This window comes from Panthera onca, chromosome C2, assembly GCF_046562875.1.
Source record: "Panthera onca isolate mPanOnc1 chromosome C2, mPanOnc1 haplotype 2, whole genome shotgun sequence".
NCBI lineage: Eukaryota > Metazoa > Chordata > Mammalia > Carnivora > Felidae > Panthera > Panthera onca.
In genome coordinates, this window is record NC_138347.1 from 7,884,005 (window position 1) to 7,907,987 (window position 23,983).

General features: G+C 47.3%; 1 protein-coding gene across 1 annotated transcript in view; it reads left to right on the forward strand.

Moving 5' to 3' along the window:
* Nucleotides 1-22,247, forward strand: part of KCNJ6 (potassium inwardly rectifying channel subfamily J member 6) — a 268,574-nt gene extending 246,327 nt beyond the window's left edge. The window contains exon 4 of the mRNA XM_060640866.3: nucleotides 20,322-22,247. Within this exon, the coding sequence (XP_060496849.1) occupies nucleotides 20,322-20,647 (326 nt within the window). The 3' untranslated portion in view covers nucleotides 20,648-22,247. The remainder of the gene's footprint in view (nucleotides 1-20,321) is intronic.
* Nucleotides 22,248-23,983: the final 1,736 nt, after the last annotated feature.

The window sequence follows — 23,983 nt, forward strand, 5'->3', positions numbered from 1 at the left end:
ATGAATTCTGAGTCTGTTAAACAGTATAAACAACGAATGGAAATTGGAGGTGACTGCCAGAGGGGGAAAAGGCATCACATCTTCCTCTTAGAAGTCTCAATGCTAAGATTCCCTGCATCAAACTTCTCATATTTCTTCCATAACAGGTCATGGATAACCTGCAAAAGTGAAATGTAAGTCAAGGGGAGGAAAAGGAGAAACACAGTGATGTACAAACTTCCTTTCATAAGTGACCAGTTTTAACAAAATTAAACTTTAAGAACCCAAGGTAATGAATCCAGTATGTGACTCTAGAAATGACCAACTCTTGGGCGCCTGGGTGGCTCAGTCAGTTAAGCATCCGGCTTCAGCTCAGGTTATGATCTCGAGGTTCATGAGTTCAAGCCCCGCGTCGGGCTCTGTGCTGACAGCTCAGAGCCTGGAGCCTGCTTCGGATTCTGTGTCTCCCTCGCTCTCTGTCCTTCCCCCACTCGCACTCTGCCTCTCTGTCTCTCTCTCAAAAACAAGGAAACATTAAAAATTGTTTAAAAAGAAAGATGGAAAGAAGGATCAACCCCGGGAAATAACAGGAAATAGGGAAGAAGGTTGATTTTCATCATCTTGTTGGACCGAGAAAGGTCCCGTGGCATCCGTGGCCTGGGAAGCAGCCCGGTGAAATCAGGACCTTCTGCTCCAAGAGAAGTCATTTGAAAAGTGCACCTATTGACAATCTGGTTAGGGGAAAACGCTGAAAGACTGAAGTGAAATTATCCAGAAAGGAAGAGGAACCATCCCCGATTTTGTGCCCCAATCTAAATATTAGCAAGAAGGCACTGCCCAGAGACCATGGACCAGTTGGCAGAGTTAGCAACTCCAGTATCGATGGCCACGATGTGCTCCACCAGCGTCTCCCAGAGGAGAGGCCGGGCCTCCGAGGCAGGTGGCCTCCCCCCTGCTCCCCCGAGGAGCGCTCCAAGGGCTCACCCAGCAGCCAGCCGCTCACGGAGGTCTCAGCGAGGCGGGCCTGCTCCGGGCAGACAGACCTGCCAGGCCTCGGCATTTCCAGCCCCCACCCGCACAGGCGAAGCCCCTTCCTGGCCTTCAACCCCAAATCTTAGCCCTGCAGGGGGGCACTTTAATTCTTGTGGGAAGGTTTGAGAAAGGCAGGGGATGTGTTAGAAGGTACCACACCTCCAGGCTCTATTTCGGCCTGACATCCCCCCAGGACCACCTGAGGAGGGTCTGTGGCAGCAGCCGCCCAGCCCGTCCTTGGCTATTCCGGGCCAGAAGGACCTCCCGGCAGCCTCGCGACAGTCACAGGCTACATGCGACATGTGACAGTCACATGTCACCTACACACGTGACATCCGACATAGGGCACTGTCCCACACTGCGGGTCTCCACGTGAGGTTCAGGAAACACCCTCTGCAGGAGGTACGCTTCACCTCCTCCCACTACGTTCATGTAAACCAAGCCACGGACGCCGCTCTCTCTGTCGACCAGGCGGTAACTGTTTTTGCTTCGTTCAAGTTTGTTTTTATTTATTTCGAGGGGCAGGAGACGGGCAGAAATAGAGACAGGCTCCCAAGCAGGCCCCGTGCTTTTCAGTGCAGAGCCCCACGCGGGGCTTGAACTCACGAACCGTGAGATCGTGACCTGAGCCAAAATCAAAAGTTGGACACTTAACCGACTGAGCCACCCAGGTGCCCCAGTGTTAACTGTTTTATTTTTTTTTTGTTTATTTTTGAGTGAGAGAGAGAGAGAGTCAGAGCATGAGCAGGGGAGGGGCAGAGAGAGAGGGAGACACAGAATCGGAAGCAGGGTCCAGGCTCCGAGCTGTCAGCACAGAGCCCGGCGCGGGGCTTGAACTCACGACCTGAGCCAAAGTCATACGCTTAACTGACTGAGCCACCCAGGCGCCCCCACGTTAACTGTTTTAAAACATAGTGCCCCAGTAGAAAATTTGAGGTTCAGGAAGGCCAGCAGGTCGGGAGACAGCTGTCACTGCAAAAATAGTTTGTTACTCACAGATCTCAAGAGAACGGGGCATAGCACCTCGGACCGTAGCACAGGACAAGCACCAGGGTTGGGCAGGAGGTGGGGGGCTGGAGGGGACTACGGCTACAACTTTTATAGTAGCTGCTGTGGGAAGGAAGGAGCAAGACAGGGTAACTGGAATGACTTCCATGGACACTGGGCATAGGAGCTGTCCCCAGGGTGATGAGGGCAGGTGAATGTGAGAGCCCCAGCGTGGCTGGGGTGTGGGCTCCAGGTCAGTTGGCTTGTGTTTGAAAATCGCACCCATAGTCGGGCAGTCTACCGTCTATCTGCGGGGATCGGCTAACCTGGGGAAGGGTAGTCCCTCCAGGGCCAGCGAGTCCCCGGATGTCAAAACACAGGAACACAGAAGATAAAAGATATGGTTAATACCTGAACTCAGAACAAAGCTCTTTCTGAAAGAGTCACGAAGTATTGCTCCCTGCTGCCCCCCCCCACAGACCCCTCAGCCAGGTCTTTACATTTTTTTTTAATTTTAAAATGTTTATTATGTATTTTTAAGAGAGAGAGAGAGAGCATGAGCAGAGGAAGGCAGAGAGAGAGGGCTCCAGGCTCCGAGCGGTCGGCACAGAGCCCGATGTGGGTTTCGAACCCACAAACCGCGAGATCATGACCTGAGCCGAAGTCGGACGCTTGACCGACTGAGCCACCCAGGCGCCCCCAGTTCTTCACATGTAATAGCACACTTTCAGAAAGACCAAAAGGCTCACAGCATCCGAAGAAATGAGCTGAAATGCAGGAATCACTCCAGCACCCCTAAGGCTACAACAAAGATACCTAATGATATTCTGTGCTTCATAAATGGTGTCATTGACCGGGCATGTGTTACGTACTCTGCACGGTGCTAGATACTCAAGAATTATTCCACCCAAGAGATGGCTCGTCTCCCTCCCACCGGCACAGATGACGGATTCTGTCCCTCCCCTTCATCCGATCCACGCACACAACCCAGGCCACTCCTGCGCGGCCCCCCGCTGTTATGACTAGTCTAAGTGGATTGCCAACATGCCGTGACCCAGAATCCCAGTACCCGCTGTTCCTCATCTCAGGAACGCTGCTGAACATCCCCGGCACGCAGGCTGGAACATACCGGCCTCCCTCCGGGAGGGACAGTAAAACGAGATGGCAGAGATTAGCCCAGGGAGGAACACTGTGTCTTTTTCTTCGGTGCCTCCTTGCCTTAAAAGGCAGGGCCAAGTAAATGATGAAGCTGTAAGAATATGGTATCGGCCAGGGAGAAAACCAGCCCGCAGGTGTGAATACAAACTGACGAGGGGGTATTCCTGTCACTCCCCCTGGAAACTAACAGGCCAGAATTTGGACACCGGCTGGTGATCTGTGAGCAGAAGCGTGAATCAAGACGAGGATTTATCTTGGGGCGCCTGGGGGGGCTCAGTCGGTTAAGCGTCCCACTTCGGCTCAGGTCGTGATCTCACAGTTTGTGAGTTCGAGCTCTGCATCGGGCTCCGTGCTGACAGCTCGGAGCCTGGAGCCTGCTTCGGATTCTGGGTCTCCCTCTCTCTCTACCCCTCCCCCCCTCATGCTCTGTCTCTGTCTCTCTCAAAGGTAAATCAACATTAAAAAAGATTTTTTCAAAAGGTGAGAATTTATTTTGCCAAACCAAGCTCTCATTTGTTCCTTGGGATATTTGATTCTCATTAAACATCCAAACCCCGTATCTGACACATCGGTCCCTCCTGGGCTGCATTTTTCACCCCTAAATGGACTGGAATTAGGAAAGTAGAGATTAGGTGGTATATTTACTTGAAATCAGTACTTCAAGACCAGACTTGGACTAAAGCAGGCTCTCACTGCTAAAGGTATTACGCATGTGTTTACAAGGCTGTGCTCATTCGGAAGACTCGCCTCACCCTCTCCACACCCAACTAAATTTTTGACAGGTCAGGAGAGATTCCAAATTTGAAGAAAAGACGCAGGTTCACAAACAGAGCCGTAGGTAGAATTTGCCGCGATCTCATTAACCATTCATGGTTATTGAAGAATGAAGACATTCCAACAGATCACAAGGAAGGCTGTAGTCATTGTTAGATTCCCGGACATCTTGAGGCATTTGTCACAGTAAAAAAGGATCAGATGTATGAAGGACCTCTAGAAAAGACCCCTAAGTGCCTCGCACATAACGCTTTCGAGCCTGGAAGCTGCGGCCAGAGGAGGGACGGCGATCCACGTTGGCTCAATCCCAGGGCAGCCTAGGCAGCGATGCCCCAGAATCTTCGGACAAAAGCTTACTTGTGGCACGTGGTTCAATGGATTCAACGTCGCCAACGTCCAAACCTCTATGAACCCCCAGGATGCAAACTACGCTTTTCCGGAATTTGCCCAAACTTTCAACTTCAGACCACATTTACTAAACAGCCTCCTAAGAAGATGTCTTTGCTTTTATAAACACATTGCCTCTGTCATATTGCCTTCCTGGCGCTGGGTTCGTGAATCAGTCTATAAAGATCTCGTTTACTTTCAGAAGTCCACTGCTGGGGCGCCCGGCTGGTTCAGTCGGTGGAGTCTGCGACTCTTGATCTCGGTGCCATGGGTTCGAGCCCCGCGTCAGGGCATAGAGATTACTTTGTTAAAAAATAAAAAAACATAAAAAAATAAATAAAAGTCCATTGCTTTTGGTTAAAACCCGATTAAAGTCCGTTTTTCGAAAGAAAAATTACCTGTTTTCTAGCAGTGGCAGGTTCTCACGCCTGCCCCTTCTTCCATCCATCAGTTCTCCCCTGGGGGAAGGACTCCTTGGAATCTTTCCAGAAATATGCGGACAAGAGGAAGGGCAGGGAGTTTGGTTACTGTTGTGCAGGCAAGCTGTCAACTTTAGGAAGAATTTCAAACAGGCTCGGGGCGTTTCCATGTTTTTCCAGTTTTACTGAGATGTGACTGACATGCAAGACTGTGTCAGTTTGAGGGGACGTGCGCGTATCGTGGGACGTGAGTTTGAGGGGACGTTCGCGTATCGTGGGACGTGAGTTTGAGGGGACGTTCGCGTATCGTGGGACGTGAGTTTGAGGGGACGTTCGCGTATCGTGGGACGTGAGTTTGAGGGGACGTTCGCGTATCGTGGGACGTGAGTTTGAGGGGACGTTCGCGTACCGTGGGACGTGAGTTTGAGGGGACGTTCGCGTACCGTGGGACGTGAGTTTGAGGGGACGTTCGCGTACCGTGGGACGTGAGTTTGAGGGGACGTTCGCGTATCGTGGGACGTGAGTTTGAGGGGACGTTCGCGTATCGTGGGACGCTTACCGCGGTGCGTTCCGTTAACATCCGTCCTCTCACAGGGACAGAAGGAGAACGAGAAGAAGAAAGGGAAAAGGGTGGGGGAATCTTTCTTTTGTTAGGAGAATCCTTAGGATTCACTCTCTTCACTTTCAAACACTCCATACAGAGCCACACATCGGATCCCTTTCTCCATGACTTGCGTGTTCGGTTTCAGGCCCTGTTTAAGTGAGGTTATAGGCTGTTCTCCTCTCCCCAGGCATTTCCTTCTGACAGACCAGAACAAGGCAGGGTACAAACGGGTCCTCTGAGGACGTGGGAGGTAGAGCCCTCCACAGACTGAGTAAGCGTGGCCCTGCAGGCACAAAGTTAATAGGACACGGTGAGGACACAGACGGTGATGACAAGGCAACAAAAGTGAACGACCTCTAGGCCAGGCCTAAGCTCTAGTTAATTTTCAGGTACTTTTCCAGTATCCCCCCGGCTTCTGCGATGTCAGAGTCACAAGCCCGAAGGAAAGTCAGGAGGAGGGATTTTGTTCTCCTCCCCTTCCCACACGTGAGCCATCCAGTCACTAAAAAGGACAGCGTGGCACACACGCGTCTTAGAGGCAGAGACAAATCTCAGCTTGGGAACTAAAGATTGCGTCGGGTTTTTTTTTTTTAAGTTTATTTATTTATTTGGAGAGAGACAGTGCGAGCAGGGGAGGGGCAGAGAGAGAGGGAGAGAGAGAATCCCAAGCAGGCTCCAGGCTCAGTAGAGAACCCAATGCGGGGCTTGAACTCACGAAACCGTGAGATCGTGACTTGAGCGGAAGCCAAGAGTCAGATGCTTAACTGACGGAGCCACCCAGGCGTCCCGCTGAAGATTGTGTCCATAGGTGTTGATGGCCTTGTTGTATACTTGCCCAGTCAAATGCACGTCAGCCGACGGTCTCCCCTGAGTCGCTGCGCTGCCCTCACGGACACCCTTCCGTTCACTTTCACCCGCCCGGACAGCTGGCCAGATGCACATCGGTGGCAAAGAGTGGTCTCGAGACCTAAGCGACCTGAAGCCAGGAGCATCCACAGGATGCCAAACTTCCGGAAGTGTCCGTTCTAAATGGGATCACCTTAGTCCACAGCTTGTGTGCCAGTGACACGCGGAGACTTCGAGACACATGGTGGGTCCCACTAACCTGAAGTGTGCTCCTGCCTCTTCTTTGGGGCACAGACAGCCAAGGGCATCTTTGTCCAGGAGCCTCCCCAGCCAGCCAGCCCCACAGTCTTTAAGCTGGGGCTCTCCCTGGGCTGTTTGTCTTAGCCTCAACCATCCATTACGTTTTCTTCCCAGTTTGAGGGCATTCTCTCTCCAAGTGGATTCGCGTCATTGTAAGAGTGCTCGTGTAAGAAATATTGGTGATGCTTTGTAATTCCCTCTTATTTCTTTAGTCCGCCAGGTCTTTATTGAGCAGCTGTCGTATCCCACATTGTGCCCAGCTCCAGAAACACAAGCGAGGCACAGTCCCTGCTCGTCGTGGCATTTATGTTCTGTCAGCAAGAAGTCTCACAGGGGACGGTGGGGGGTGATGGGCAGGTGTGACAGAGACCTAACTCAGGAAAGGCCTGCTGGAGGGGGCTACATGGCCCCTAAGGGCAATATACAAGTCAGGCCGGGGAGCAGAGACCCGGAGAGACCGCGTGAGAACTTTGGACCTTGTTTTCGCGGCAACGGGATGTCACCGAAAGGCTCTAAGCCAGACAGATAGCATCAGATCCGCTTTGTTCCGAGGTCACCCTAGCGTCGGGAGAAGACGAGCTGAAGGCAGGAGCCGCTTCCAGAGATGAGGGTGGCGTGGGCCAAGGCGGTGGCGATGGTGCTAGCAACGGGAAGAGAAGGAAGCGAGATCCAAGGTGCATTTCAGAGGCGGAACCGACCATATGCATCAAGCGATTGCATGTCAGCAGCGCCATTGACTGGAATTGGGAATCTGGGCTGAGAGGCAGGTTTGGAGGAAAAGGTGATACAGGTGGCACGTGTTCAATTAGGGGCATTGGATGAGACACCCGAAGGGGAGATGCCCAGTGGGCAGGTGAATGCAGGGGTTTGGAGCATCAGGCATGAGGTTTGGGCTGGAGGTTAGAGAGTCAGCAGCTCGTAAAGTCACATGAACGAACGAGATGATCCAAGGAGAGAATGTAGACAGAGGACCTCGGAGCCCAGAGAGAGGACTGGGAGGCCAGGGGGACTCAGAAGGAGGACACGGCCAGCAGGGTCAGCAGCAGAGCCGGTCCAGTGAGCTTGCAGGTCACGAGAGCTGCAGGACCACTGCGTCCTTAGAGGACCTAACAGCCTGCATCCTTAGAGGACCTGTTAGGTCTTAGAGGACCTAACAGACCAGACCTGGTCGCCTGTGGCCGAAGCGGCTCTACCTGAGGTTTTGGTTTTGGATGCGCCAGTAAGTAGGATGAGATCATCGGCCAGGATTTGCCTCAATTAGCGTTAAGTCTCAGTTGCCCTGGCAAGAATGTAGTCAGTGGCTCGTATGAGTTTTAGTCTTTCCAGCAACACAAACTTACCTTTAGCACTAGTGAATTAATGTGCCGGACAAGGGCCCAGAGATCCATCAAAATGGCCCATCTGGACACCCTTTACCCAACAAAAAGATCCTAAGTCTCAGGGAGCCTGGGTGGCTCAGTCAGTTAAGCATCCGACTCTCGATTTCAGCTCAGGTCAGGTCGTAATCTCACAGTCACGGGATCAAGCCCCACTTCGGGCTCCGCACTGAGCGTGGAGCCTGCTTGGGGTTCTCCCTCTCCCTCTCTCTCTGCCCCTTCCCCACTCGCATTCTCTCTCTCAAAATAAATTAACTTAAAAAAAAAAAAGTTCCGAGGGGCGCCTGGGTGGCTCAATCGGTTAAGCGTCCAACTTCGGCTCAGGTCGTGATCTGGCGGTTCGTGAGTTCGAGCCCCGTGTCGGGCTCTGTGCCGACAGCTCGGAGCCTGGAGCCTGCTTCCAATGCTGGGTCTCCCTCTCTCTCTCTCTGCCCCTCCCCTGCTCATGTTCTGTCTCTCTGTCTCTCTCAAAAATAAGTAAACGTTAAAAAAAATTTTTTTTTTAAGTTCCTAAGTCTCTTACTAAAACTGAGTTTTCCCCCGACCAACTCTATATTGTTCTAATTATCAAACTCAAAACGTAAAGGCCTGGGTTTTTTACTAGAATCTTAAAGTCAGCTGAAATAAGATGTTTATGTTCAACTATGCAAAGAGTAACAGAACCACATGAGCTTCATAAACTCTCTGGAGGGCACTCTCAGGATCACGGACTCTGCTTTTTCGCTCCAAGATGAAGTCATTTTAATTATACGTGTCATTGTTTGTTTTATTTGGGAAGGATAAGCGCTTAGAATTTTAAGCCAACTTTTTAAAAACTGTGTCCAAGGAGAGATTATAATTTATAGACTCCACGCTCAGATAAGTAGAAATAGAATTGACTTTGTTTCCCTGTGACTGAAATTAACTACACTGCTCTTAAGCTTCCTGTTTCCTGGTAGAAATAAAAGCTTACATTTGCCAATTAAAGGTAACTTGGTCACTTCCAGCTTTCCATGTGGTTCATTCAGATCTAAACTGTCACTCAGGAAGTTCCCCTCTCGAACCATAAGAGGCATCTGAATTGGGGTGGGTTCTACATCATTTTGGCATCGGTGAGGGGGTGCGACCTAAGTACATCCTGCCTCCTTGCTCTCCCCACAAGGTCTTTGGGGTATCACGTGCTCTCGCTGCGAGGGTCCAAGTGTCCACCAGGCTCCTGGATTAGAAGCTGCCGTGTGCCTCTCCCCACGGTCCTGCCAGCGCCTCCACACCGTCCGCACACGCTCCTGCATACACACTCGAGAACACACACACTTGCACACACACGAGGGAAGCTCACACAAGCACAAAAACGCCCGTTCGTACACACTAACACATGCGCACAGCACATTCATAGCACACGCTCTGGGCCAGGCCCTGGGCCACTGACCAGATGCACCTCATTTAAATGATTTACAGTTTTCTTAAAAGGATCACAAAAGCAAATCCTAAAAGGAAATACATGTAGAAGCAAATGAACCTAACTAGACATGAAATAGATGACAGGCCACATAGAAAAAAGAACAAATTCGAGCGACGTTTGAACACAGGACCTTGATTACACTACCTCGGTGGAATATTCCAAGATTGAAAAGAAGTGCAAAGAATTTTTTTCTTAATTTTTCAATGTTAATTTATTTTTGAGAGAGAGACAGAGACAGAGAGACAGAGAGACAGAGCGCGAGTCGGGGAGGGGCAGAGAGAGAGGGAGACACAGAATCCAAAGCAGCCTCCAGGCAGGCCCCAAGCTGTCAGCAGAGAGCCCGACCAGGGGCTCGAACTCATGAACCATGAGATCATGACCTGACCCAAAGTCAGATGCTCAACCGACTGAGCCACCCAGATACTCTGCAAAGAAATTTTTAATTTTCCCTTACAGGTTTGTGGTTGATACTGTCAAAAGGACAAATAGCACCTGTGGGTTGTTTTTTTTTAAAGGTGCTTTATTCAGATCTTATGAAAGAGTCTGTTACCATCATCCTCCTTCCTTCCAGAAGACTCTGATGACTTTGAAAGGAAAGTGAGTTTTATACAGTAAAAGGAGGAAGTCTTAAGAGGGTCTTTCTTCCTGGCTGGCTTGTAGATGGCCTCCTTCTCATGGCATCCCAACATGGCCTTTTTCGTGTGTACATGCAGGAGAGAAAGTTCTCTGGTATCTCTTCCTCTTACAAAGACACCAATCCTATTGAATTAGGGCCCCACCCTTAGGACTTGGTTTAACCTCAATTACCTCCCTAACGTGCTGTTTCCAAATACAGTCCCATTCAACATGTGAATTTTAGGGGCGCACAATTCAGTCCATAAACTGTGCTATCCAGGAAAGGTACTTAAACTTTCTTTGCTTTAGTTTGACCATATGAAGGTAGAAATCATAACAGCCTCCCTGTAAGAAAGCTGCTGAGAGGACTAGACGGTTGATGCACACAAAGTGTTTTGTGCCTGGCAGAAAATAAACAATCAATAACATTTCGTATTTAACTCAAAACTTAACTCGTTAATTTTGTCAACTACTGTGGCGAGAGCACAGTTAGGAGTACGCACATAGAATGTCTTTTTTTTTTTTTAGACATTAAGAAAATGCACATCTCCATTTATTTTTGCATGGCTGCAGGTGAACCTCAGTGGCCCCCCAATATTTGGGTAACAGAATAAGTACAACTGTTTATGGAAGGGCCTTGTAACCTGAGTGGAAGGCAGGGCTCTGTTATTTAAATAATCAGCAGTTGGCTGAACCTACTGAATGAAAGTTATTATCATGCTATGGCAGAGATTACACTATACTGTTTCTTTTTGACATCGCGCTTGGTAAATCACCAACGTTCTTCTCCCACACAAACACTTATAAACATAAGTGCGGAACACTTCATTACTGTGCTAATTCAGTGCGGTCCTTACCGAGAATAGCGAGGAGTAAAGAGAAACATCACATCGTTTAGCCCAGCATTTGAAATAAGAAGGCAAAGCCCCTACAGTCAGTTCTTTGTCTCTGAATACTGATGATCCATATGGGTTAATTTTACAGTATTCAAAGTGGTGATGGCGGTTTATATCCATTTCATTTTATTGGAATCGTATTCTCCAGGCGGTTTTGATGTATTATCTGTCTACAGAGTGAATCCCTCTGGCTTTATCCAGCGGGCTCTCTCTTGAGGATGGCTTTCATCATATTGGTATTCTGCTCAAAACATTTCCCATCATAATTTGCTGCTGTGAATCTAAAAATAGAGCTTTGCCTGTTAAATCCTCGTCTTGCAGGCCTGACCCTCTGCCTGCTCAGCCGCTATGACAGATTCCTTAGCGGTGCCGCAGTTAGGTTTCCTGGCTTCTAGATGGACTGGGCTTTGCGCCCGCCGCCAGTACACGCCCCCCACCCCCATCCTTGCTCTTACATAGTCTTACTCAAAGAACGAAATGGCCACCAAAAAGAGGAGCCAGTTCTAATCACTTCCCTGCAGGTTAAACTCTTGGAAGATTAACCAGAGATCCAAACAGAGAAGTTCTCAGAGGAGAAATTATGAAATTATGAAACGAAATAATATTTAAAAGATACACACACACACACACACACACACACACACACACACACACACACGTGCGCGCGCACGGCTTGGGGCTTTGGGGAAATCACTTAGACCATACCACGCTGCTACGAAAACCAAGCAGCCTCCCCCAGCATAAAGTCGAAGGCATGCCTGGACCTGAGAACACTCCAGAAGACCTCTTCCTCCCCGAGTCCCACTTTGCCTCATGCCGTCTTGCAGTGACAATCTGCACCACTCAATGTCCCCTCATTTCTTTTGAGACTGCGAGGACAGATTCCCCAGGGATGTACTTTGGACCAAGCTTACCAGATGTGTATCTATTTTATTAGACTTTTCAAACAACCAATTCTTGCCTTTATCCATCCTATTTTTCGTTTGCTGTCTATTTTAGTAATTTACACACTGACCTTTATTGCCTATTTGCCATGGGTTCATCCTGTTGTTGTTGTTGTTGCTGCTGCTGCTAATTTTTTTTCCACTGGGCAGGGCTGACACACACCGTTCCGGGTGTGCAACATAGTGATTCAACTTCTGTATGCCCTGTTGGTCTCTCCTACTTTCTTAAGATGGATACTCTGCACGTTAATTTTCGGATTTTCTTTCTTTTCTTTTTTTTAAAGATTTTTTTTTATGTTTATTTATTTTTGAGAGAGAGTGAGAGAGTGAGCACAAGACGGGGAGGGACAGAGAGAAAGGGACACACAGAATCCAAAACAGGCTGCACGCTCCGAGCTGCCAGCACACAGCCTGACATGGGGCTTGAACCCACAAGCAGCGAGATCGTGAGCCGAAGTCGGACGTTTAACCGACTGAGCCACCCAGGCGCCCCAGACTTTCTTCTTTTCTAACAGAAGCATTTAGACCTATACATTTTTCTCGCTTTCCATGTATCCTATAATTATGACATTTAGACTTTTGATATCATTCGGTTCCAATATTATTGAATTTCAGTAGGGTTTCTTGTTTGACAGAAGCTATTTAGAAATGTGATGGTATATTATGAAAGACGTGGTCATTTTTAAAATTCATCTTTTCTTTTTCGTTTTCTGTCCTGTGCATGCAAAGCTCCAGACTTGTATCAACTCATGCACGGAATTCATTCACAGGATTCTCTTCCCCAGTTCCATCCTCTGTAGGATTCCCCACCGTTTTCAGCTCCCAGACACCCGCTGCTCGATCTTCTGTCTAGAAAGACAGGATTTTTCTCTGAATTCTAGCCACTTGTGCCCTGCATGGTCTCACAGACTCGGGTCACTGTCAGGGTAAAGCAGTGAGAAATGAGAAAAACACAACCACAAACTCTTTGTCCACAGTCCCCTTTTCCCATCCTCTGGCCAGATTTTCTCCAGGCTTTCAGTGCCTGTGACATACAGCACACAGAGAAGTTCCCGATGGGGCAACACTGAGGGCTGGGTGAGGAGAGGACAAACCTAGCGGGGACCCCCCCCCCCACTCTCATCCTCTGGCTCAGAGGGGCACCTTGTCCCAGTGCTGTGGTCAGAAGGACAAGGTTTCTCCCCGAGATTTTGTTGTCAGCACCTGCTGCCGAGTTCTATGCTGGGAACACTCTCATCTGGTTAAAGCCAGATGATGAAAAAGGAAGAAAAAGAAAAAGGAAAAGCAAGAAATTTACCCCCAAACAAGTTGATCTTCACGTTTGGTACCCTTTTCCCATCTTCCCGCTAGTGTTAGACTTTCTGGAGTCTTTAGGCTGAAGATTTTGTCTAGAGAAGTTAGTTGTTTGTAATCAGCAGGAGAGAAAAGCTGTACTTAATTCTGTCTTCACCAGAACCAGAAGTCCTATCCCTTAGTTGTTTAATTGAACTTTTTTTTTTATTAAAAATATGGATTTTGGGGGGCGCCTGGGTGGCTCAGTCAGTTAAGCGTCCGACTTCGGCTCAGGTCATGATCTCTCGGTCCATGAGTTCGAGCCCCGCGTCGGGCTCTGTGCTGACAGCTCAGAGCCTGGAGCCTGTTTCAGATTCTGTGTCTCCCTCTTTCTCTGACCCTCCCGTTCATGCTCTCTCTCTCTGTCTCAAAAATAAATAAACGTTAAAAAATATATATGGATTTTGTAATTTTCCAGCACCTAGTTTATATTTTAGCCGTAGGTCCTTCATAGATAGTCCGGGATAACACTGGAAACAGAAACCTCCCACTTTCCTTCCTAAGGACTCAAGCCAAATTCCACACATGAATGAAATCATATGATATTTGTCTTTCTCCGACTGACTTATTTCACTTAGCATAATACCCTCTAGCTCTATCCACATTGTTGCAAATGGAAAGATTTCATTCTTTTTCATCAATGAGTAGCATTCCATTGTATATATATACCACATCTTCTTTACCCATTCATCTGTTGATGGACATTTAGGCTCTTTCTATCATTTGGCTGTCGTTGATGGTGCTGCTATAAACATGGGGGTGCGTGTGCCCCTTTGAATCTCAACAGAGAACACAGGGAAAGGAAGGAAAAAGAAGATAAAAACAGAGGGAGACAAACCACAAGAGACTCTTAAATACAGAGAACAAACCGAGGGCTGCTGGAGAGGAGTTGGGTGGGGGGAGGGGTTAAGTGGGGCGTGGGCATTAAAAAGGACACTCTTCAAGATGAGCACCGGGTGTCATATGTCAGTGATGGATCACTGGGTTCTACTCCTGAAGCCAAGACTACACTGCATGTTAACTAACTTGAATTTAATTTTTTTTTATGTTTCTGATGTTTATTTATTATATTTGAGACAGAGAGAGTGTGAGTGGAAGAGGGGCAGAGACAGAAGGAGACACAGAATCTGAAGCAGGCTCCAGGCTCTGAGCTGTCAGCGCAGAGCCCAATGTGGGGCTCGAACCCATGAACCATGAGATCATGACCTGAGCCGAAGTCAAATGCTCAACTGACTGAGCCACCCGGGCACCCCTCGAATTTAAATTTTAAAAAAAGGACTCACAAGCCATCTTTTTCCTGAATAACGGATCTGAGACATTACCAACCAACAATGTTAATTAAAATGCTTCTCTATAGTTTTCCTAAGTCAAGTCTTTTGACTTGACAACGAGTAGTGTTTGGGAAACTACAATGTTGAAGCGCTGTGCTAAATGCTAGGAACATGGAAATAAACAAGACCTACCAGCCCCAGTGTGATCCCAATTCAACAAGGGAAACGGACACTTAGAGGCAACTGCAAACAGTGGGATAAGGACCATGAGAGGGTATCACTGGAGTGTTATGGCACCCTGGGCTCTATAGTTTCAGCCAGGGACTGGTCAGTCACAGAGTGCTCCAGAAAGAAAATGATAAATTAGCTCTTGAAAGAGGAGCGGGATCCCATTAGGAGAAGGATATTCAAGATACAGCAAAGAGATGAACACAGGCATAAAAGCACAAATGCCAAGGGCGGGAGAGTCAGTACGCCCGGAGAGTGGAGTGCGATCAGAACTGGAGATCAGCTTTTTCACGTTTCGCTCTTCACCAAAAGAAGCATCTCTTTTTCCAGAGAGATGTTTACTCACTAAACACCTAATGCAGGGGACTCCATGATTGTCTTCTTGATATGGAAAATAACACAACATACATATGCACTGATGTAACCTTGGCAGCTCTTTCTTACAATGTTAACCCAGTTGGTTGTATTTTGTTACTTCTTCAAATTCAATGAAAATCACATCTTTAAAGAATGGATTAGAACCATTGGCAATGTGTAGAATAAGAATCTTTCTGCAAAAAAGGAAAATTATCAATTTACACTAAAAACTCTTTTTAATATTGTACTATTGGATAAGTACATTAATATTATTTTTTATCCCTTTTTAAATGAATTCGGACACCACAAAAGGAATAAAAAAAGGAAAAGCATCCATGAGCATTCATTTAAATCTTACCTATTCACCTTTTTATTACAAAAATTAAACAATCTCATTAAAATGGTACTCTGAAAAGGTATTTTACTATCCCTATAGAATTCAATAAGTTATTCGTTTGCTAGGTACATAACAAAGTAACACAGACTGGGAGGCTTAAATAACATAAATTTATTGCCTCATAATTCTGGAGGCAGGAAGTCCAAGATCAAGGTAGGGTTGGTTGCTGTGGAGGCCTCTCTCTTTGTCATGCCAATGACCAGCTTCTTCCTGTGTCTTCACATGGTCTTTCCTCTGTACATATCTATGTCCTAATCCACTCTTACAAAGACTCTGATCATATTAGATTAGAACCCATCCTAATGATCTCATTTTAATGGAATTATCTCTTTAAAGACCCTATCTTTAAAAACAGTCACAGTCTGAAATACTGGGGGTTAGTACATCAACATAGGAAATTTTAAGGGAACAATTCAGCTCCTAACTGTACACAGTTTCCACAAACCAAGTCGGTATTTACATTTCCCTCAACAAATAACCCCATCACATACCTTTGAATCATTTTGCTTTATTGAATAAGTAAACTGTGGCATTTCCGTTGAATGAAATAGTGTAATTGCCATATATATGGAGTAACCAAAAAATTACACTGCAGAAAAACATTTATATTTGCCTGTGTAGTTGCCTTGATCAATGCTGTTTATTTCTCGATTTGAGTTACTATCTAATATCCTTTTATTTCATTCTGAAGGGCTCTCTTTAGTACCTCTCGTGGAGTAGGACTGCCAGAAATCAGTTCAGTTTTTGTTTACCGTGAAATGTCTTAATTCCTCTTTCTTGTGTGAAAGACAAAATTGTTGGATGTAGGATCCTTGACATATAGTCTTTGTCTTTAAGTGCTTGCAATGTGTCTTCTCACTGCCTCCTGGCTTCCATGGTTTCTGACGAGAAACCAGATGATGATATTGTTGTAGATCCCTTGTGTGTGATCGGCGTCTATATCCTGCTGCTCTTAAGATTCTCTCTTTGTCAGGGCGCCTGGGTGGCTCAGTCGGTTAAGCGGCCGACTTCGGCTCAGGTCACGATCTCGTGGTCCGTGGGTTCGAGCCCCGCATCGGGCTCTGTGCTGACGGCTCGGAGCCTGGAGCCTGTTTCGGATTCTGTGTCTCCCTCTCTCTGACCCTCCCCCGTTCATGCTCTGTCTCTCTCTGTCTCAAAAATAAATAAATGTTAAAAAAAAATTTAATAAAAAAAGATTCTCTCTTTGTCATTGTGTTTCAACAGCTTGATTATTGACGTGTCTGAGTATGAATCTCTTGCGTGAATCTTACTTGGAGTTTGATAAACTTCTTGTAAGTGTAGACCAGTGGTTTCCATTAAATTTAAGATGTTTTTAGCCATCGTGTCAAGTATTTCTTCTCCCCCTTTCTCTCTCTACTCTCCTTCTGAGATTTCCATTACGCATATGATACGATCGACGGTGTCCCACACACCTCTTGAGGCTTAGCTCAGTTTTCTTCTTTCTTCTCTCTTTCTGTCCCTCAGACTGGAGACAATCACAACTGACCTGTCTTCAAGCTCATGATTCTTTCTTCTGCCAGTTCAAATCTGCTGTTGAGTACCTCCAGTGCATTTTTCATTCATCTATTATACATTCCAACTCTAGAATTTAATATAATTTAATTTATATTTGTTTTTTTATATATGATTTGTATTTCTTTATTGATATCTTCAATTTGGTGAGACATCATTCTCGTAATTTCCTTTAGTTTTTTTTCACATATTTACAATAGCGAGTCAGGTGAGTCCAATGTCCCAGCCTCTAGGACAGTTTCAATGGACTGCTTTCTTCCTATACATGGGCCATACTTCCTTTTCTCTTCATAGGTCTCATAAATCTTTAAAGCCAGCATTTTAAATAATATAATGTGGCAACCCTAACAATCAGATTCTCCCTCCTCTCCAGGGTTTTTTGTTGCTGTTGCTGTTTGTTTAGTGACTTAGCGTGAGATTCAGGCAGTCTGTATAGTTTTGTATGTAGCCCCCTGAAATCTTTGCTCAGTTAGCTTTGTAATCAGCTAATGACCGGACAAAGGTTTCCTTAAATGCTTGGAATCAGTAAGTCTCCAGTCTCTGCTAAGGAGTGCTGTGTGCATGGTGGGGGGCAGGCCTTCAACACTGAGGTAGGAACTTTACAGCCTTGCCTTCACCTTCACTTCCTGCTTGCTCAGAGGCTCAAGGTCAGCCAGAGACAAGAGCTCAGGGCCTTCTCAGGTCTTTCCTGGGCACGTGCATAGTCCTAAACATGCATGTGGTCTTCTAGATTCTCAGGAATATGTCAGAGTTTTTCCAAGTTCCTTACGGACATCTTTCTCCAGCTTTTCCTTTTGTTTCTTGGTTAGCTTGTTGTTTTCCCCAACTGTTATCACTGCCCCCCACGCAGCTGCAATATTAAACAACTGCCTGGCTGTTTCTGACAACTGACCCAAGGTAAAAGGCTGCCTCCATTGGGCGAGCTCTCTGCCAGGTCACACAAAGACAAGCCTTGCAAGCGGGGTTTTCTAGGGAACCGCCAGACACATGAAGTAATGGCAGTTCTGAGAACAGGGCTTTGAAAGAGCTCCACCTGTGTTCTGACCTCCGCTAGCTGTTAGGCTGCTGGTTTTCACCACGAGTTGGGGCTGTTGGTTTTTGAGGCTCGTGGAGCTGAGCAAGGGGAGTTAAAATTCCACACCGTTCAGGGTTCTTACTAAAGTTCAGCTATTTTGTTCCTAAGGAAGCTCCCCTGGAATTCATTTACAGAGCTCTAAAAGAGTTTGTTTGGTCCGTGTTTGCCACTGCTCTCATTGCTTTTACGGGGGAGGAGGTTTTCAGAGGTTCCTCCCCTCCCCCCGCCGGCCTTCCTGGTGACATCCTCTTGGCGGCACCCGCTGCTGTTTCTTCATACCTGTATCCCAAGTGTCTGATTCTCTCTTCAGCCAGCTCCAACAGATGGTGAAGGTCCATTTAGATTTTAACTTTAGTAACGGTAGATTTTATTCCTCACTGCATTTGGTTACGTATATCGCCAGAATGGAAAGCCTAGGCGGATTTTATGTTATTTGACCATCGCTGGCTTCTAATCACTTCACAATAAACGTGTACCTCCTTTATGGGGAAAAAAAAAGTTACTGAAGTTATTTTATCACCTTTTCCCCTTGACTTCCTGTGTACTCCTCATTCTGAGCCCATATGTCCCTGCCATCATCTGTCTTCCCCCGTCACACTCGAACACGCAGGAAAAGTTGGCAGTTTGGACGAGAAACGCTGGTCGGGAAATAAAAAGCAAGACAGCGCCCTTTTCTTTTCCATATCTAGAAGTCCCGCAGTACTTGTGTTAGAGGCATAAAAGGGGGCTTTTGTGGGTTAGCCAGACAGACACTGCCAAAGGGTAGGATTCGGTTTGGGGATTAAGGAGAAGAACCCAGGGCTGGAGTGAGGGCAGCGCTGACTAGGGCCCTGACAGCTGAGCGGGGTAAATCACGTAAGTCCCTGGCACCCCGGTTTCTTCTTCTAGTTGCACGGAGCAAGTGCCATGCTCTGAAATCATCCTGTAGCTCTGAATCCTCCGTGGAAACACCCACATGTATTCTCTTCTCCCCTCTCCACCTGCACTCCACACAAAGCAGTTGCCTGATACACCTTATCGGCTGTGTCAATACACGACATGTGGACTGACTGGCTGTTTCCTGGAATGAATGAACACTGACCACGGGACAACTTTTGTGCCTCACAGATAGTTTGGCCTTGAAGGATCCCTTATTCATTTTTTTTTTTAAGTTCTAATTACATGACATTTTACAATCTTATTAGAGTAAGGGTGACTATTTTAACGTTTTCTTCTACCTAAAAGTTCCTTGTTTTGTTCTGATTTTAAAAAAATTTTTATAGGTCCCTAAAAAGCAGTTGTGGGCCCTAGGCCCAGGGACCTGCCTAGCCAATGGAGAAGTCATCCCTGAGGATGAGTGGAGTTTCCCCCATTCTGTCGTTTCATATTTTTAAAAAAGCTGCTCCTGGGGCGCCTGGGTGGCTCCGTTGGTTAAGCGCCTTACTTCGGCTCAGGTCACGATCTTAGGGTTCATGGGTTCGAGCCCCGCATCGGGCTGTGTGCTGACAGCTGGGAGCCTGGAGCCCGCTTCGGATTCTGTGTCTCCCTCTCTCTCTCTGCTCCTTCCCCACTCGTGCTCTGTCTCTCTCTGTCTCTCAAAAATAAATAAACGTTTAAAAAAAAAAAAAAAAAAAAAAAAGCTGCTCCTGACTCCTGGGCTGCAGTCGCTCAGATGGCATTTCTGTGCAAACCAGGAAAAGGTTGCTTATGTTTAAGAAGAAGGGACAAGCCTTGAAAGTATTATGGTTATTGCACAGTCTGAATAACTATCCTCACTGGGCCCGGGGCAAGTACAGAGTTGGGGGGGGGGGGGGGGCATCCCTTCCAACGTCACCTCGGGGGGCAGTCGGGGCCTGCACGGCACGATGGGAGGAGAGTAACGCTGATCCATGACGTTCGGCTGGAGGGCCTCCCGGGTGTAGTTCCATAAGCCAAACTTCACCCTAAGTCGATGGCCGGGAGGCTCAAGTCTCCGTAGGGCTCAGGCGAAGCCCTGAAAGCCACGGGAGGCCAGACGCGCGGCCTCCGGGGTCTCCCGGCGCGAAAAGCGGACAGGGCACGAGCACACGTGACTGTGCACCTGTGCGCACGTGGCTTCCCGCGCGTGTGCACGGCCGCGCGGGCACGCGTGGCTGGCTGTGGGCCAGGACGCTCCCACGGCGCCCTGGCGCTCCCCCCGCCCCGCCCCGCGAAGTCCCGGCAGCGCCACCGCACACTCCGGTAGTAGCGTCCGTCTGCGGCACGAATCACACTCTCGGTCCTAAGCCCTGAGCCCCGGTGCGGGCCGCAGTCTGAGCAGCTCGGGGCCGCGACCACCGCCCGCCCGCTGGGCCCACTTGCCCAGGGCAAGGCCGCACTCACTAAAGCCTCCGTCCGTCCCCTTCCTTGCAGGAATGACGTGCCAAGCTCGCAGCTCCTACGTCACCAGTGAGATCCTGTGGGGTTACCGCTTCACACCTGTCCTGACGCTGGAAGACGGCTTCTATGAGGTCGACTATAACAGCTTCCACGAGACCTACGAGACCAGCACCCCATCTCTCAGTGCCAAAGAGCTGGCCGAGCTGGCCAGCCGGGCGGAGCTGCCCCTGAGTTGGTCCGTGTCCAGCAAACTCAACCAGCGCGCAGACCCGGAGACGGAAGAGGAGGAGAAGAACCTCGAGGAGCAAACGGAAAGGAATGGTGACGTGGCAAACCTAGAAAACGAATCCAGAGTCTAGTCGCCTAGCCGGGCGGCTCCTCCTCCCCTCCCCCCGCACAACCCCTCCTCGTCTCTCATGCTCTCTCTCTTTTGTCTCTCTTCCTTGGTTGTGTATGGATTTGCATTTAGTTCTGACATGGCCAGAAAGCGAGTCTTCGAGGTGTAAAATATCTACCTGCCCTCTCTCGGTTTTGCAGATGGACGAGGCAGACGCAGATTTGGTGAAGGTGCCAAGCGCCCTCCCTCGCGGCCCCAGCTTGCTCTCTTCCCGAAAAACCACGCATCCGACTCCTAGGGACTTAAGCTACTTACCTGCATGTCTTGTACAATAGCAGATCACTCAAAGAGTGTGTCAGAGATCTCACCTGGGATATGACAAGTTAGGTCTCTGGTGCCTATTTACTCATGCAGTGAGACATAGCGTATAACCCTCGGTTTTATAGATCCCAATAAATTCCATCTGCAGGGCGACGTGCCTGCCCCCTACAGGCATTGCAGTTATAGGACCCGGGTCAGGGAAAGACAAAACACTGTACATATATATGCCTTATGTAATTATTTTTCTTTTTGCAGTCAGTAATAAAACACAGCATGTACGAAAAGTACTGTAGGACAGAACTTCCAAATAATGTACATAGATGTATAATTACTGTAGGTTTAGATATATAACTTTAGAAATAAGATGCAAAAAAAAAAAAAAAAAAAAGATTCCCAATGTACAGTAGGCATTTCTGTTCTGATGTCTTTGCTTTCTGAATTTCTTTGGTCCCATCGATCACTGGCCCTTAGTGCATGGCCTTTGTTCTGTGTCCCAGACTGGTAGTGTTTGGGTACCTCTGTTCCCTTGCTTATCCTCTCACTGAATCTAATAAGCCATAGGTCTGGGGGAAGTTAGGCGGTCCGGTACATGGCAAAACCCACCACCAATATCCTGAGATACTGTGAAATGTTTACAAAACTGAGGTCTCTCTTTTTTTTTTTTTTTTTTTTTTTTTTTAGTAACAGGAGCCTCACTGACTAGCCTGGGAGAATATTCCAGGGGGAGGACACTCTCTGGCATGTCAGCAATGATGTGTTTATGCTTTTCACATGAGCTGTCACCCTTTGTAGTACAAGAGTTTGGGAAACTCTTCTCCTGCAAAAACCCATGGATTCCCCAGCTGTTCCACTCTGTAATTGTGAGAAACTATAGACCTAAAAAAATCAGACATGGTAATTTAGCAGAAGACGGTTTGGGTCTAAAGCCATGACATTCATGAAGGCATGCAGTGGGCGACATGTATTATAATCATTCACCTCACACACTTTGACTCCATCCGGCTCTCTCCCTGCCCCTCTAGCTTATCCATCAGCATTTTTCGCATTTGTATTTATTATTATTCGTCTTCTTTTATTATTCTGAAATAAGGGTCAAAGATTAAATCAACAATCTAGGTGACTATGAAATCTCTCTAGAGCATGCCACAGGCGGGAAATCAAATCCAAAGTGTCTCCCAATCAGAAGAAAACAAGCAAAAAAACTGCAGCCTTAATTAATTTTAATCTGTGAAGATAAATGGAAAGAGAGAGATTAAGAGAGAGAGAAGGAAGGAAGGAAGGAAGGAAGGAAGGAAGGAAGGAAGGAAAAGGAAGGAAGGAAGGAAGGAAAGGAAGGAAGGAAGGAAGGAAGGAATTTTGTACTAAAAAATCTAAATTTCAAAATGAAAAAAAAATTTCAAGTAAAAAAGATAAGGAAGAGGATGTTAGACAAAAATCTCAAGGGCAGGTGGAAATTTTGCACTGTAACAGATCTTTCACATTAATTTCACAATTTTAAACTCTTTATTCCCTAAACAGTCGCCCATCATAAATATTCATTGGCTGAACTCAAGTTCATTTTCAGCTCCCACAGCTGTGCTCAGTTTGAAGCTTTGTGCCTTGGAGGTCAAAGAACTCAAACTAGCTATCACTCCCTGTTGCCCTTGACTTCCCTGACCAGATTGCACAGGCCTTCGCTGTAGTTCGGGGACTTGGCTACTAAAAAGCATGTCCCAGAGACAAGGAAAGTGGCTCCTCAATTTAACACAGGGGTCTCTCTTCTCCCACGTCCTTGACCTTGCATTAGGACAACTGCTTCTTGGCACTGACTGAACCGAAAACAAAACTGTTGGCCACGTAGCCCTTTCCTGTTTGCCAGCATTTCACTTTCTGCATCGAATACCTGTCGAATCATTTATTCATTCCACACACTCCGAGGAGGGCGTTGTAGTCCAGGAGGAGGAGGAGGGAGCCCCATACACTTCCTGCCAGGCTGTTGGGAGGTACTGTGGCCTTACCTCGCTGTAGCCTTATGAAGGGCGCCCTTGACTTGGGGGCGCTAACCCCGCAACATCACCAGAGTTGCAGGGAAGGCACCGTAGCACAAAGCAAGATGAGGCAGGGGCTCATTAGCTAATTAGCTCTTGATGACTCAGTGGGCCTTTTTTTACTCCGTTACTACGGTTCAGAGGACAGCACACACCCTGTTGTCTGGTTGGAAGAACAGTTTGGGGCCCTTTAGCACAACTGAACAAAGAGCCTTGGTGACCCTTTGGTCATGCACATGTGTCGGTTCTGTATCTGTGACAGGGCACCCAAGTGTGAGGTCTCTGCCTATTTCTCATCGTCTTTTGTGTCAATGTAGTTGAAGACAGAACATGAACCAAATCTCGTTTTTGTAACATGAGCCTCTGGATCTTTAAACAAGGATGCTCCAGAAGAACCTTTTACTAGAATGTCCCTATCAAACGTGTCTATTTTTCTACAATTATTGATAACACGGTTTAACAGTGTATTTTGTGTCAACTGTTAAAATTTGGAATTGAAAGAAGTTCATTAAGACTGAATTTTCTAAGCAGCAAGTATTGAATGGTGTTTTTCATTAAGACCGCAAAACAAAGATGAGCCCATGATTTCTACTCATTCTATTCCGCCATGGCCAGTCCCCATTCACTCAGTCACTTTCTTAGCAAACCAAGTGTTATGAAAATAAATAAGCCTATTTTAATTCAACAATACCCACAACTAATGAGCATCGCTCTCAACTTGATATTTTGGTCTGTTTGGTTGGTGTGTTTGAGTCACTTTCCATAAAAGCATGGTGGGATCCAATAGCCAGATAAGAATTTTTAACTAAAGGGTTATGGTTTGCCACAGTTGACCCCAATCTGGAGAAAAGGGCAGAGTCAGCTGGAAGCATGACCTCCCCAAGGGCTGCTGAGACCCTCAGATTCTCACTTCCACCCACCCCAAGATGCTTTCCAACTGGAAAACCTATTTGTTGATAAGTCAGTTTTATGTAACTCATAAAATCGTTTCTGTTTTTGGCTGTCCCCTG